At 36.6% G+C, this 16,521-nt stretch overlaps 1 protein-coding gene across 1 annotated transcript in view; it reads left to right on the top strand.

The window, feature by feature from the left end:
• ADAMTS6 (ADAM metallopeptidase with thrombospondin type 1 motif 6) overlaps positions 1 to 16,521 on the top strand; it is a 348,499-nt gene that overhangs the window by 4,335 nt on the left and 327,643 nt on the right. The window contains exons 2-3 of the mRNA XM_039469458.2: positions 4,088 to 4,462; positions 7,201 to 7,565. Coding sequence (XP_039325392.1) covers positions 4,366 to 4,462; positions 7,201 to 7,565 — 462 coding nt within the window. The 5' untranslated portion in view covers positions 4,088 to 4,365. The remainder of the gene's footprint in view (positions 1 to 4,087; positions 4,463 to 7,200; positions 7,566 to 16,521) is intronic.

Raw genomic sequence — 16,521 nt, forward strand, 5'->3', positions numbered from 1 at the left:
GGCCAGGACTCAAAGCCTTTGTGCTTTCCACAACATAATATTTCTGCTATACAATTGAAAAGGTCAATACATTGTGATTTTTGGACAGTTGTTTAGTATTTTAATGTTAGTCTGAACTTTGGAAAACATATCTGAAAAAGTCATAGCTTCTACATATTTATGGTATCTAGATTAACCTCCCCACCAGGTGTCAGAAAGTGGGTTAACTCACTCACTTTTATTGTATAGGTGACTAAGAGTAGTTAGTTGTGTTGATTTTAGTTGAATTATTATTATTTTTTTTTGAGATGGAGTCTTGCTCTGCCACCCACGCTGGAATGCAGTGGCGCGATCTTGGCTCACTGCAGCCTCTACCTCCCAGGCTCAGATGATTCTCTTGCCTCAGCCTCCTGAGTAGCTAGGACTATAAGCTCTTGCCACCACGCCTCACTAATTTTGTATTTTTAGTGGAGGCGAGGTTTTGCAATGTTGGCCAAGCTGGTCTCAAACTCCTGACCTCAGGTGGTCCATCCTCTCAGCCTCCCAAAGTGCTGAGATTACAAGTGTGAGCCACCATGCCTGGCTGATTTTAGTTGAATTCTATTCAGTCCACTCATTGATGTAAGTTTCTTCACTGAGCACTGGAGACCAAAAAAAGTGGGGAGTGACCAAGGGAGTGATAAAGGAGAAAGAAGCTCATGTGCCAGCTACTATATCTAGTGTTGGAACCAAGACTATATAAATGATTTGTTTAACTTCAAAGCTCCTGCTTTTTCAACTATACACCAATGTCTTTTTTACTGCAAATCCTTAAATCATATAGTGGCCTACTTCTGGCCAAATATTACTTTTTTCTCAATGCTATTCGCTTAGTTAACTTGGGCATTTGCTGGAGAGTAGGTAAGAGTGAATGTTACAAAATTGTAACAAGTTATATATTTCTCAAGAGAGAAAAATAGTTGCTCCTTAAACCCAATGAACTATGTTGTAAGTTTCTCTGTAGTTTCAAAACCCAGAAAAGGAGAAAAATGAATGATTCAATCAAATATATCTCCACTGCTAGAAAATTAACTCAAATGTGTTAAGTATATGTTCTTTAAAGGAAGATTATAATCTAAAGTATATGAGACTCATTTGATGTCAGATGTTATTACTCAGAACACTCCAGTGATTAAAAAAATTAAAACAATGAGAATGAATCTTGTTTATGAGGCAACAATGTATACTTTAATATTACATGGGAAGATTTAGAGTATGGAATCTACATATAAGTGGGTTGGAAACCAAGATAATGGAATTCTTTTTATTACTGTTATTGAATAATGGTGTAACTTCATCTCTCTATGGATTTTTACCTGAGAAAGGATATATAGCACCTGCTATTTTGCCTAAATTAGTGTAGAAGTAATTTCAAGAAGAAATAATGACTGTATGTGAAGTTGTTAAAAACTATTCACATTAATTAACCAATACCACTTATAAATATCTTACTTGACATTGGTTGCCATTAATTGCTATTGAATGTTTAAATTTGAGTGCCTTAAGCTGGAAGTGTGATACAGTACAAAGAATTGAGACTTTAGAGCCAGACAGCCTTGTGTGAATCTGGGATCTGCTGTTTTATACCTATCTGACCGGTGAGCTTTAGTTTCTTTATTTGTGAATTGATGGCTGTATTAGTTATCAATTGCTGTGTAACAAATTACCACAAACTTAGTGAGTTAAAACAATACACATTTATTATCTCACAGTTTCTCTGGGTCAGGAATCTAGGGGTTATGTCCTCAGCTTTAGGGTATCTCACGAGGCTACAAAATGTTGGCAAGGACTAGGGTCTTTACAGAAGGCTTGACTGGGGAAGAACCTGTTTCTAAGCTCATCTATTACTGGAGAGGATTTAGTTTCTTGCATGCTGTTGGACTAAGGGCCTTAGTTCCTTGTTAGTGATATCAAAGGCTGCTCTCAGTTTCTTTGATGTGGGACCCTCCAAATGACAGCTTGCTTCATCTAAAGCAATTAGGTAAAGAGCTGGCTAACAAGATGGAGGTCAGAATCTTTTGTATCTAGTAACGAAAGTGACATCCCCTCACTGTTGAGGTATTCTATTGGTTAGAACTAAGAGGAGGGGAACAAGGGAATGGATATGAGGAAGCCAGATTATTGGAGTCATCAGAATCTGTTTTGCCACAGGGGCAATAGTATTTACTTCAAAAGATTGTTTTGGAGATTAAAAGAAGCAATATGTATTTAAAGTTTTTTATTTTTGGTCTGATCTTAAATTACCTTTGTGGTTATTACCTGTTAGTCTTTTGTACAGGAACCAAATTTGCTATTATTACTAATATTGTTTACTATTTCCCATTTTTTCTTGCCATCCAGACTTTGTGGAATGCAGTTCTTCTATTTGTAATGGTTACCTCCGGCAATTTGACTTGTAAAATTGTATTCATCTTCCTGGATTTATCTGAAATGCTGCTTTTTCCATAAACATTCCTTGATTCATTCTTCTCTGACCCAGAAGTCATCTTTCTCATCTGATGCCCCATAACAACTTTGTGCAAACTTATTATGGCATTTGTCAGTCTGCCTTACATTTTTCCTTGTTATTTAGATTATGACCTCCCTGAGGGCAAGGATTGCATTTTAATCTTTTCTGTTTCCCTTAATCCTTTTCTGTATTCTGTTGTTGTTGTAACATCATCTTTTAAACATAGTAGGATAATATTTGTTGATTAATGAATTAGTTTTCCAAGGTTTAGCAGTTTAAAGACAGATATAAGGAATTTTAAATGGCTGTTGTTTTATATGTTGTAATAACCAATATTTCTAGCACCATAGGGAATGAAGTGTTTCACATAAGTTAATTTTCCAGTTAACTGCAAATACTTTTTTACATGCCTAAAGTGATTTTATTTTAACCACTATTCATTTATTCTTTCTTTTACTCATCCATTTTTTTAACCAACAAATATATAGTAAGCATTTATTATATGAAAATGTCATATATTAGAGATTTGGAATGAAAATCTTTCTAATATGTTTTGTGTATTTTCCTAATGTATTAACAGTACTTTATCTTATTAAAAGCATTTGTCTTCTTATTTTGGACTCAGGCATAGTATTATGAATGTCAGATATTGAACTATATAACATAGTTACACACACTATAGGAACTGTTAAACTATGTAAGACCCATTTGCCTCTACCCCAAATTATTTTACTTTGGGGTTCTAAAACTACATTTTAGTTTTTTATACTTTTATTATGTCACAGTTTTGCTATCTTTGGCTAGTTTTTAAGTCTCTTAGTTATTTTCTTCTAATCTGCTGTGTACAGGGAAATCAGGCAGCCAAGTATGCTATTCTGTATCAAGTGTAAATGCAGACTCTGAGTGAGATTGTTAGTTGAAAGTCAAATCCGTGAGATAGGACTTAAAATCTGTTGTGGTATCTGAAGTGAAGTTTTTAAAATTTCTATTCTTTTAAGTTACATTCCAGAGAGTTGAAATTGACTCATGAGTTGCCTTATAAATCATGCAAGACTTCCAAGTAAAGTCAAGGGTTATAGTTCAACTTTTTAGTAGTTTAGTTTCTGATATTGTCTTAGTATTCACAGATGGCTGCTAAATGTCACTGTATTTGTAAATCTACTTTGTCAGAAAAAAAATGATGGGTGCCTTATAAAGCAACACAACAATATCTGGATATGAGTGTGTTTAAAAAGCATGTTATGGAATGGGATTACATATTATTTGTCACTTACATATAATGAACTAAGATAGTGAAGTCAGCCTACTTTTTATTCTGTCAAAGGGAAGTTAACTCACTGCACATCATGATTATCTTCAAAGTTTTTAAAATAGAATTAGGATTTTTCTTTAGATTTCTTCTTTGATTATTAAGTAGCTCTGGCATTATGCTGATAACCATTTAGGTCTCTAATTCTGTGTCTAATCTTGTGAATGTTTATTTAGACTTTAAATAGCAATGGTCTAATTTAGCTATATTATTTTGTAGTTGTGTATTTTGGCAAGCATTCAGTAATACATAGGACTTGGATTTTTTCATTCTGGATATTTTTCAGTTAACTTAAATTTTTTTTTTTCTAGGTTAAAAAATGGCCATACTTTAGTAACTAATCAGCCTAATGCTTTGCTTATGAAAACTTTTACCATCATTATTTTTTCATTTTGGATTGAGAAAATGAATCCAGATATAGAAGAAAGTGCAGGATGTTGGATAAAAGTGGCTCTTAAACAGTGGAACATCTAATAACTAATTTGCAAGAAGTTTTAAAGAAATAAAATTGTTATGCTTCGATTTTGGTATGGTATTGACTCTTTAGCACATAGGTAGCCCTCAAAAAAATCATCCACTTTTCTAAATTATGGAAATTTTGTGGAAGACGTTGACCTGGATTTTGAGCCTCATCATGGCTTCATCGGAATTTCATAGTGACCACAGGCTTTCATACAGTTCTCAAGGTAGGATTCTTGCTTTTGAAACTGACCCAAAATATTGCTATTAAGTGGACAAGAAAAGATTCTGCATATTTAGTTTGGGTGGATACTTTTTTTTTTGGATCTGTAGTGATAGGAATAGAGGCCTACTGTGTCAATTCAGTGCTAGTTTCATAAACGTTAAGTGCTATGCGTTGTTTAACTTGTCCTACTAGTATTTAACACCCAGGGGATTTTAGAGTTGCCTGGTCTTTCTTGGAAAATGATAAACCCCAGGCCTTGTTCTTCTGAAACTTAAACTTTAATAAGCTTGTTCATTACTAGAGTTTATGGGCAAGGACATGTTCAGAGAGAATCCAGACATTTATGCTGTGGAAGAAGAAACCAGATAAATTATGATATAAGATCTTTTAATATGAACTCTTTGTGAAAAAATGCTTTTCCAAATGTAAGAATTCTGATCTAATGACTAGAATCTGGATAAAACAGTGAGAGTTGTAAGAGTGCAACTTTTCATGTTCTAATCCTTATAATTTTAATCTATAGAATTGAGCTTTACGTCATAGGAATGGTCTTAACAAAGCAGGCCCAGGAGTAAATGTCATTTTATTTTCCATGGACCAGACCAATCCTTATAGAATTATTGAAAGGCATATCTTTTGGATTTCTCTCCCATGAATACATAGCAACAGATAATTTATTGGTGCCAATGAACCAGATTTTCAAACTATTACAGATTGATGTATGTGTCTAGAAGTCCATGTGTAAAAAGTATGGCTCTCAAAGTAAATCAATGAAGCCATGACATTTAGTATGAACTCTAATTTTTTATAAGAAGTGAAATAAATACTGTATTTTAATTTATTTACATTTAGTTATAGTTTTATGGGAGTTTATATTAGTGGGTAAACTCCATGTGTAGACACTGAGGCAATAGTAGACCTTTGATTTCCCTTGGTGGTAAATCTAGCTGAAAGGAGGTACGGCTAAGAAGGTAGATGCATAATATTTAGTACATCTAAGTGAGGAAAATGTGTTTAATAGTTCTCTGAAATTTTAGTCAAACTGTTTATAAAATAGCTGTATTGAGATATTACTATACATAACATATAATTCACCTATTTAAGGTATATAATTCAGTGGTTTTTAGTGTTTTCAGCATTGTACAACTATCACAATAACTTATTTTATCTTACTTTATTTTTTGGCACTAGTGTCATCGCCAACATAATCCATTTTAAAACATTATCTTCATTCCAAAAAGAAGTCTATACTTCTTAGTGGTCACTCCCAAATTTCCTCCAATCCAGCCTTTCCCTCCAGCTGAAGCCAACCTTAAACCTTCTGTCTTTAGAGATTTGCCTATTCTGGATATTTCATATAACTGCAATCATATATGGCATTTTGTGACCTCTTCTTTTACTTAGCATAATGTTTAAATGTTAGATAATGGACTTTGATTATCAAGAGAGTTATTATGAAGGTTCATTTATGTCATAGTATGCATCAGTATTGCATTTTTATTGTAAGATAATATTCCATTGTGTGGATATACTAAATATTGTTTCTCTGTTCATCATTTGATGGAAATTTGATTTAATTTCTCTTTTTGAGTATTATGAATAATGCTGGTAACAACATTCACATCTAAATTTTTATGTGGATGTGCGTTTTCATTTCTATTGTGTATGTACCTGAGAATAGAATTGCTGAATCATATGATTAACTCCATGTTTAAAATTTTGAGGAATTGTCAGATGGTTTTTCAAAGTGGCTACAGCATTTTACATTCCCACTGATGATTTCTTTTCTTTGAGATGGAGTCTTGTTCTGTCCCTGGAGTGCAGTGGTACAATCTCGGCTTTCTGCAACCTCTGCCTCCCTGGTTCAAGTGATTCTCCTGCCTCGGCCTTGCAAGTAGCTGAGACTACAGGAACCTGCTACCATGCCTGGCTAATTTTTTGTATTTTTAGTAGAGACAGGGTTTCACTGTGTGACAATTTCTTAAAAAATAATAATTTCTACAAGGCTATAGAGATTCTGTTTTGGATAACTTTCAAAAACAGATTCTATCTGAACTGAACTTTTTTCTTTTACATATGTGTGCTTTTCATTGTTTTTTTTATTTCAATGTAAAATTTTCATTATTTCTTGTAGAATATAGCTCTTAGGATTCATGTTTTAAAAATTAAAAAAGTAAAATAGTCCTTCATAAGTAATATTAAAATAATTACGGCCGGGCGCGGTGGCTCAAGCCTGTAATCCCAGCACTTTGGGAGGCCAAGGCAGGTGGATCACGAGGTCGAGAGATCGAGACCATCCTGGTCAACGTGGTGAAACCCCGTCTCTACTAAAAATACAAAAAATTAGCTGGGCATGGTGGCGCATGCCTGTAGTCCCAGCTACTCAGGAGGCTGAGGCAGGAGAATTGCCTGAACCCAGGAGGCGGAGGTTGCGGTGAGCCGAGATCGTGCCATTGCACTCCAGCCTGGGTAACAAGAGCGACACTCTGTCACAAAAAAAAAAAAAAAAAAAAAAAAAAAAAAAAAAAAAAAAATTAAAATAATTGCAACTTAATCTTCAGATTTTACACTTTTATTCTTTCATTTTTAATATAACTTTTTTTGTACATACCTCACATATAATGATTCATAGTTTTAACTGACATAGTTGTTGTTTATATTGCTGCTTCTTTGTTCTGTTAAATTTTCTTTTCTTCCATTGTTTTTTTTTTCTGGATTCTCTGCCTTGTGATTACAAAGAGGAATTCCTGACTTATCTTGAACACTACCAGCTAACTATTCCAATAAGGGTTGATCAAAATGGAGCATTTCTCAGCTTTACTGTGAAAAATGATAAACACTCAAGGAGAAGACGGAGTATGGACCCTATTGATCCACAGCAGGCAGTATCTAAGTTATTTTTTAAACTTTCAGCTTATGGCAAGCACTTTCATCTAAACTTGACTCTCAATACAGATTTTGTGTCCAAACATTTTACAGTAGAATACTGGGGGAAAGATGGACCCCAGTGGAAACATGATTTTTTAGACAACTGTCATTACACAGGATATTTGCAAGATCAACGTAGTACAACTAAAGTGGCTTTAAGCAACTGTGTTGGGTTGGTAAGTAGATGCTATAATTTTAAACTTCTGATGGGAAAATAAGTTCACAATGTAAATGTCTTACCTCAGATTAAAAAAATATACATATATAGGTGGTTTAAGTAGGAAGGTAATAGTTTAACATTTTTTACTATTTCTGCTGCCTTTGATTTTCTTTCTTTTTTTTTTTTTTGAGACGGAGTTTCGCTCTTGTTACCCAGACTGGAGTGCAATGGCGCGATCTCGGCTCACCGCAACCTCCGCCTCCTGGGTTCAGGCAATTCTCCTGCCTCAGCCTCCTGAGTAGCTGGGATTAGAGGCACGCGCCACCATGCCCAGCTAATTTTTTGTATTTTTAGTAGAGTCGGGGTTTCACCACGTTGACCAGGATGGTCTCGATCTCTTGACCTCGTGATCCACCCGCCTCGGCCTCCCAAAGTGCTGGGATTACAGGCTTGAGCCACCGCGCCCGGCGATTTTCTTTTTAATAATGTACTGATTTTTCAAAGAGCAGCTTTTAAAACTATTGTTAGAAAAGGAATGAACAAAACTTCCAAGTTTCCCTTTAGACTTAAGTTTTTCTATTCAAATGAGATATCTTTTCTGCATAAACAAAACTCAGTCATTTGTGAAGAATTTTAGGGTATGTTTATATGTATGTGTATTATGGCAGGAAACCATAACACTGATCTTCTTTTTATAATATCTTTCTTTGGTAGGTGACATATCTTAAAATTATTTTTGAGCTAGTTATAGTTATAGTTCTTGAAGAAAATCTTTTATATGAGGGTCTTTGAGATAATTTTTCCATACATTTATATGGAGATTGATGATAAATCTTATTTTACTTAGAGAAGGGGTTCCAGGCTGGGTGAGGTGGCTCATGCCTGTAACCCTAGTGTTTTGGAAGGCCAAGATGGGAGGATTGCTTGGGGCTAGGAGATCAAGAAAAGCTGGGCAGCATGGTGAGACCCCATTCTAAAACTTTGTTTTTTTTTTTTGAGACGGAGTTTCGCTCTTGTTACCCAGGCTGGAGTGCAATGGCGCCATCTCGGCTCACCGCAACCTTCGCCTCCTGGGTTCAGGCAATTCTCCTGCCTCAGCCTCCTGAGTAGCTGGGATTACAGGCACACGCCACCATGCCCAGCTAATTTTTTTTGTATTTTTAGTAGAGACGGGGTTTCACCATGTTGACCAGGATGGTCTCGATCTTTTGACCTCGTGATCCACCCGCCTCGGCCTCCCAAAGTGCTGGGATTACAGGCTTGAGTCACCGCGCCCGGCTCTAAAACTATTTTTTAAAGAAAGAATAAAAAAAGAAAGTGGGTTCAAGAATACTGGGTTTATCCTGGGCATTTGAGTCCATTCTAGTTTAATGGTAAATACACAGTTCAAAGTTGCACATAGTAATAATTGCAAAACAAAGCAAATTTCCGTGCTTGCTTTTCTGTGTCTACCCTGTTCAGTCTAATGTAGATGTTCTGTTAAAAGCTGTATCTGTGAAAAGGGTACAAACATTTTGATGCTCAAGGAATATTTTTGGAAACTGTTTTTCTTTCTTACTGTAACATACCCATATGCTTATTTCTGTTTCAATTATAAAATAACTGTAATTCAAGGTGGATTTAAGTAAGTTTTAAATTTGAAAGGACTTTCAAGAACTACACAATGGAGAAAAACATTTCACTGTAGATCTATGTAAAAAAGTGTTCCGATTATCTATTTTCGATCTCTGTAAGGTAAAATGAACCAAAATATTTACTTAGGTTGTAAAATTTAGGTTTAATTTCTAAAATAGACAAATTGAGCATACTCATTGCTAGTTTCTCTATAATCAGTGTTAGGACTTATATATAAAACAGATTTATCTTTTTGAATAAAATTATCCAAAATAAATGTATTCTAAAACTTCTCATATGTTAAAATGACACACTATTAATTATCATAGAAAAATACTATTTCTAGTCATTGACTAATCCCTTTACATTTGACATTAACATTAACTAAGCCATTGCTAGTTTTTACAGGTGATGAAATGAGCAAATTCAAGATTTAGAAAAAACAAAACAAAACTAATTTCATTGTGGGATTTGAGAGAAGAGTTATTGTAGATACGAAGATAATTTAGAACATTTTGGAGACATTAAGGCCTATTCAAAGTCTATGGCATTGAAAATAAAGAAGATAGTATCAATTTAAACCACATTTTGTGACAAAATTTAAAGTATTTTCTTGTTTGACATATAATAAGACAGAATACATAGTAGGCAGTTAATACTATTTTAAAAAATTGAAATATAATTGAAGTAGGTGTGAGATAAAGGAGAGAAAGCAATTGAAGATGGCTGAGATATCTCTTTTGGATGAAAGTATATACGAATATTGACCAGGCGTGGTGGCTCAGCCTATAAGCCCAACACTTTGGGAGGCCAAGGCAGGTGGATCACGAGGTCAAGAGATCGAGACCATCCTAGTCGACATGGTGAAACTCCGTCTCTACCAAAAATACAAAAAAAAATTTAGCTGCGCGTGGTGGGTGGCGCATGCCTGTAATCCCAGCTACTCAGGAGGCTGAAACAGGAGAATTGCTTGAACCCAAGAAGCAGAGGTTGCAGTAAGCCGAGATCGCGCCATTGCACTCCAGCCTGGGCAACAAGAACAAAACTCCATCTCCAAAAAAAAAAAAAAAAAAAAGAAAGTATATATGAATGTTATGAATTGAAAAGGAATGTTAGAGGAAAGCTAGATTGGAGACGAATTTGAAGAGAATGGCTTTGATATAGTAAATGTGAGGAATCTGAATAAATAAAGGTTAAGGATATCTATCTAGTGATATTTGAGAAATAGCTCTGAAGTTTAGAAAAGAATTCAGTTCTGGAAACAAGTAACTTCAGCGCCATTAATATAGGCAGTACTGGGAGAGGGAATATATGAATCATAAAATTTATTTATATGGTTTATAGCTTTTTTTTTTTTTTTTTTTTTTTTTTGAGACGGAGTTTCGCTCTTGTTACCCAGGCTGGAGTGCAATGGCGCCATCTCGGCTCACCGCAACCTCCGCCTCCTGGGTTCAGGCAATTCTGCCTCAGCCTCCTGAGTAGCTGGGATTACAGGCACGTGCCACCATGCCCACCTAATTTTTTTGTATTTTTAGTAGAGACGGGGTTTTACCATGTTGATCAGGATGGTCTCGATCTCTCAACCTCATGATCCACCCGCCTCGGCCTCCCAAAGTGCTGGGATTACAGGCTTGAGCCACCGCGCCCGGCGGTTTATAGCTTTAAAAAATGAAAATACTTAAAGGTCTTAAAAATTAGCATTATTTCACAGGTAGAAGTCTACTGCTAGTCTGATTCTTGCCCTTTAATCTTTAAAAAATTTTTATTTTTACTTTATTTTTATTTTTTTTTAGACGGAGTTTCGCTCTTGTTACCCAGGCTGGAGTGCAATGGCGCAATCTCGGCTCACCGCAACCTCCGCTTCCTGGGTTCAGGCAATTCTCCTGTCTCAGCCTCCTGAGTAGCTGGGATTACAGGCACGCGCCACCATGCCTAGCTAATTTTTTTTGTATTTTTAGTAGAGACGGGGTTTCACCATGTTGACCAGGATGGTCTTGATCTCTTGACCTCGTGATCCACCCGCCTCGGCCTCCCAAAGTGCTGGGATTACAGGCTTGAGCCACTGCGCCTGGCTAAAAAATTTTTAGTTTAAAACAATTTTCCCTCAATTTGTCTTTCCTGTTTCAGGAATTCATGAAACATGGCTAGCTATGGGTTTTATTTCCTAATTTCTGCTTGGTATTTGATGGGTGCTTTTAATAAAGACCCTCCTTCAGCTTAGAGAAAATTTAAAAATTATTTCCTTAATAATTTTATCTAATTTTTTTCTTCCTTCTGCTTTCTTTTTCTGGAATTGGTTGTCTTATCTTTTTCTCTTTTTCCTTTTTTTTTTTTTGTTGTTGTTATTCTAAGTTCTATGAGATTTCCCCAATTTTGCCTTCTTTTCCTTCAGTTGATTTAAAAATTACAGCAGTCATATTTCTAATTTTCCAAAGTTCTTTCTCTTTTTCTTGGATTTTCTTACATTCTGTTTTTATTTTATGAAAACTGATGATCTTGGGTCCCTCTAAAGATTATAAAGACCATGTAGCTAGTTAGAAAAGCTCAATAGGCCGGGCGCGGTGGCTCTAGCCTGTAATCCCAGCACTTTGGGAGGCCGAGGCGGGTGTATCACGAGGTCGAGAGATCGAGACCATCCTGGTCAACAAGGTGAAACCCCGTCTCTACTAAAAATACAAAAAGTTAGCTGGGCATGGTGGTGCGTGCCTGTAATCCCAGCTACTTAGGAGGCTGAGGCAGGAGAATTGCCTGAGCCCAGGAGGCGGAGGTTGCGGTGAGCCGAGATGGCGCCATTGCACTCCAGCCTGGGTAACAAGAGCGAAACTCCATCTCAAAAAAAAAAAAAAAAAGAAAAAAAAAAGAAAAAGAAAAGCTCAATAACCTCTTAGACTTTCTGCTCATTTAGTCATGTCCATAGTTGTCATTCTCCCCTTTTCATTCTTCATTCATTCATTCACAAGTCCTTTCACTAATACTTATAAGTACCTTTCATATTATAGGCACTGTTCTAGGTGCTAGGAGTACAACAGTGAAAAACAAAAATCTCTATTATCACATAGCTTGTATTCTAGTAGGGTAGACACACAATAAGATATTAAATAAAAACTTAAATATATTGGATAGCGATAAAGGCTAAGGAGGAAAAAGTAATTGGGCAAAGACCTTAAGGAAAAGGAGAAAGGAAATGCTGGCATCTGAGGGATAAGATTTTCAAGTAGAAATTTTCAAGTACAAAGATACGATCTGAGAGTGTTTGCGGAACAGCATAGAGGCCACCATGGTTGTAGCCAAGAGAAAGGGAGGGAGAGTAATGGAAGTTGAGGCCAGAAAGGAAACTAGAAACCAGATGTAAGGCTTTAGGGGACACAAGATAAAATCAATGATAACTACAAGTTCAAGGCCCGAGCAACTAAAATAATCTAGCAGCCATCATCTAAGAGGAGAAAGACTCAGGAATTAACAAAGATGAAAAAGCTATTCGAGGAGTAGGTAGGGAGTGTGTATCATGAGTTCAGCTGGAGGTGTTAAACTTGAGATATTGTATAGGATATTGGATAAGCCAGCCTGGAGTTCAGAGGAGAGAGATGAATTATAAAGTTATAAATTTGGGAGTCATAAATATAAAGCTGACATTTAAAGCCAAGAGATTTTATGAAATTGCTTTGAAGGGAACATTGGTAGAATAGAGAAGAGGTTTAAGGACTGAGCCCTTGGGCTTCCAAGAGGTCAGGAAGGTCAGAGAGATACAGAAGAAACAACAGAAAACAGAGTAATAAAGTTGAAGGAATATCAGGAAAATGTCCTGGAAGCCAGAAGGAAGTATATCAAGGGAAAATGCCACTGATGAGTCCAAATAACAGTAACACTGAAAATTCCATTGAATTTATCATTAAGGAGGTTGTTGGTGACCTTGACAAAAGCAGCTTCAGTGAAGAAGAGTTTGGAGAAGAGGCAATGACATGACTGGAGTAGATTGAAAATGGAGTGAGAGGAGAGAAAAAGAATATATAGACAGTTATTTCAAGGACTTCTGGAAAAGCAAAAAAAATTTCAGTAGCAGACAGAAGTGGGATCACAGGAGGTTTTGTTTTGTTTGATGAAAAATGGGATTGATTATGTTGAGAGAGGGGTACTGGAATGAAGTTCTTGGTAGGTGAGAAAGGATGGAATTTTCCACACAAATGGAATAATTATCTTTATCTAGGAGAATAGATAGTTCATCCATGATAAGAGGAAAAAAGGCTGGACACGGTGGCTCATGCCTGTAATCCCAGCACTTTGGGAGGCTGAGGCGGGTGGATCACAAGGTCAGGAGTTTGAGACAAGCCTGGCCAAGATGGTGAAACCCCCGTCTGTACTAAAAATATGAAAATTAACCGAGTGTGATGGATAGCATATGCCTATAATCTCAACTACTCAGAAGGCTGAGGCAGAAGAATCGCTTGAACCCAGGAAGTGGAGGTTTTAGGGAGCCAAGATTGTGCCACTGCACCCCAGCCTGTGTGACAGAGCAAGACTCAGTCTCAAAAAAAAAAAAAAAAAAAGAGGAAAAATTATATAATATGGACATACGATGCAGGTAGGTGGGTACTTGTGGTTACAAAAATTTGTAGGAGGTTGTGCAATGTCTATTGGAGGGGGTAGAGGATTAAGTAGAGATGAGAAGGCATGTAATAGTTAGCCAGAAGAATGGGGTACTGAATGAACTTGATAAATGTATAATTTCTGTGAAGCATTAAAGTTACAGTTTAAATTATTAATGAATTTCAAATGAGACAAGTCAGCATTTTGGTGTATTTTTCTCTGGCTAAATGCAGCTTCAAAGGTACAGGCCAGCAAAGTTGAATCTAATCAAGGTTGAGGTTTAGCCAGCTGGATTCCATGAAGTAAGAAAGGGGTAAGGAAGTTGAAGGTGGAATTGAAGCTTGATTATGAGGGAAGTGAGAACATGAGTTCAGTAAAAGATGGTGAAAAGGTGATAGGATCAATGGATTATGGGACCTCATGGGGATAAAAGTCCTATCCCTTGGAGTTGGGATATTAGAGGGAGAGTGTTAGATAGAAGAAGGGGATACTTGAGATTAGAGAAGACTCCAAATATTGATAATGCTAAAGTCTAGAGTTTGACCATGGGCTTGGTATTGAAGATAAGGTGAGGGAAAAGATATTTGAAGGAGAGGAAGTGAAGGAATTGAGAGGACAGGGAATGAAGAGACCATCTATGTCATTAGTTTCCTAAACTAGGTTCATGGATGGGATTCAGGTGGATTGTGAACTGAAATGGGCAAATATCACATCTTTATCTTTATTAATTCTTTTTTTTTTTTTTTTTTTTTTTTTTTTTTGAGACGGAGTTTTGCTCTTGTTACCCAGGCTGGAGTGCAATGGCGCGATCTCGGCTCACTGCAACCTCCGCCTCCTGGGTTCAGGAAATTCTCCTGCCTCAGCCTCCTGAGTAGCTGGGATTACAGGCACGTGCCACCATGCCCAGCTAATTTTTTGTATTTTTAGTAGAGACGGGGTTTCACCATGTTGACCAGGATGGTCTCGGTCTCTCAACCTCGTGATCCACCTGCCTCGGCCTCCCAAAGTGCTGGGATTACAGGCTTGAGCCACCGCGCCCGGCCTATCTTTATTAATTCTTAACTGAAAGTTAACATTTCTCTCAATTTTAAATATAGGTAACAAACCAATATGTCGATAGCAGTATCTGTGGCTTTGTCTCCAATAGAAACCATAGATATTTTCATATTATTAGAGTTTTTGCATGTTTTTAAAAATATTTTTACTCATCATTATTGTGTAATTATGGTAGTTATTAGAGCCACTGAAGATCTTAAAGTGTTACAAAGATTATATTTATTGTATTTTTAAAATATTTTGATAACTGTATTTTACTAAATTGGTTTTATTTATAATCCTATGTATTTTTTCTGCATTTAAAATATTCGGAGGAGGACTCCTTAGATTTCACCCTTAGACTTCCAAAGGGATTCAGGGCATGTGCATATGCACATACACACATTTTAAGAACCTGTGATACAGGAATATTTTGAAATAAATAAATATTTCAGGAATGGCATTGCAGAGAATGACAGTGATCCAGAAAGTGTTATCTTTAAGGAGTGAGGGGACTGACTTGGGATCAATAGATAAATACAACTGGAAGAGGAGGGAGACGATCCTGACATGCGGTTCAGTGCTGGTATTTGTTTGTTGAGGAGGGAGAAAGAATTGTTTGGAAATGACAGGGAGTTGCAAGAACACCTAACCCTACCTTCAGGTCCCATAGGAGGCATGTAAAAGAGAAAGCAGCCACCGTTCCAGAGGACTACAGGAAAGGAGTGTCATTTAGGGAGTTTCAGGTTTTTGTTAGAGCAAGATGAAGTGAACATTCACAGATGAAGCTGGGGGTAGAGGAGATTTTGTTGATGATTGACCTTGAATTTGAGAGGATACAGTAGAAGTGTTTCAAATAATAGGGAGAGGTAGGAGATGGGATTAGAAAACATGATATACATAATCATATGGGGATTAGAATTCAGGGGTTGAGGTTTGGGCTTCTCAAAGGAATTAATACCACAAGGAAAGAGGGAACATGGTGAAATTAGTCCTGATGGTCCTAAGGCAGATAGGGTAAAGGTGAATGGGGATACTGAAGTAAGTGAGAGCAGGGCTCTCGCCAGTCATGCATAGATTTCTGGTGCTCCCACTAAATTCAGGCCCTCCATCATCTGGTTTTCAGGCCCTGTCTAATCTCATAATCACTCTCCCCTTCCCTCCCTTCAGTCACTGTAGCTCTCCTGGTTGTTTCTGAAATACTGTAATCATATCCCCTATCTCATTGCCTTTGTATTTGCTGTTTCCAGTGTCTGGTCTGCTTTCCCAAGATATATATTTGGCTTGCTCCCTCATTTTATTCAGGTTTCTGCTCAATACCACTTTATTAGAGAGGATGGTCACAACCATCCAAGATAGTTTGTGTGATTCTCCCACTTCTAATTATTCTGTTCTTTTTGATTGCTTTTATCTCCCTTCTTAATGTTTATCACTACCTGATTCATCATTTATTTGTATAATCAAATAACTGGCTATTTCTAGCTCCTCTCACCGAAATGTAAGCACCATGATAGAACTGGAACTTTGGTTCACTGTTGTATCCCCACTACCTAGCATAGTATCTGCCTTGTGATAGGCACTTGTGAAAGCTTATTTTGTAAATGAATAAATAAATTCAGAAACAGCCCTTAGAGGATAAGAGAATTATAGTATAGTGGTTAAGAGTTCAGACTCCAGAGTCAGTCACATGAGTTCATTGTTTAAACTTGCTCCATCTCACTTTCTCATCTGCAAAGTGG

The sequence above is a fragment of the Saimiri boliviensis genome, chromosome 1 (assembly GCF_048565385.1).
Source record: "Saimiri boliviensis isolate mSaiBol1 chromosome 1, mSaiBol1.pri, whole genome shotgun sequence".
Lineage (NCBI taxonomy): Eukaryota > Metazoa > Chordata > Mammalia > Primates > Cebidae > Saimiri > Saimiri boliviensis.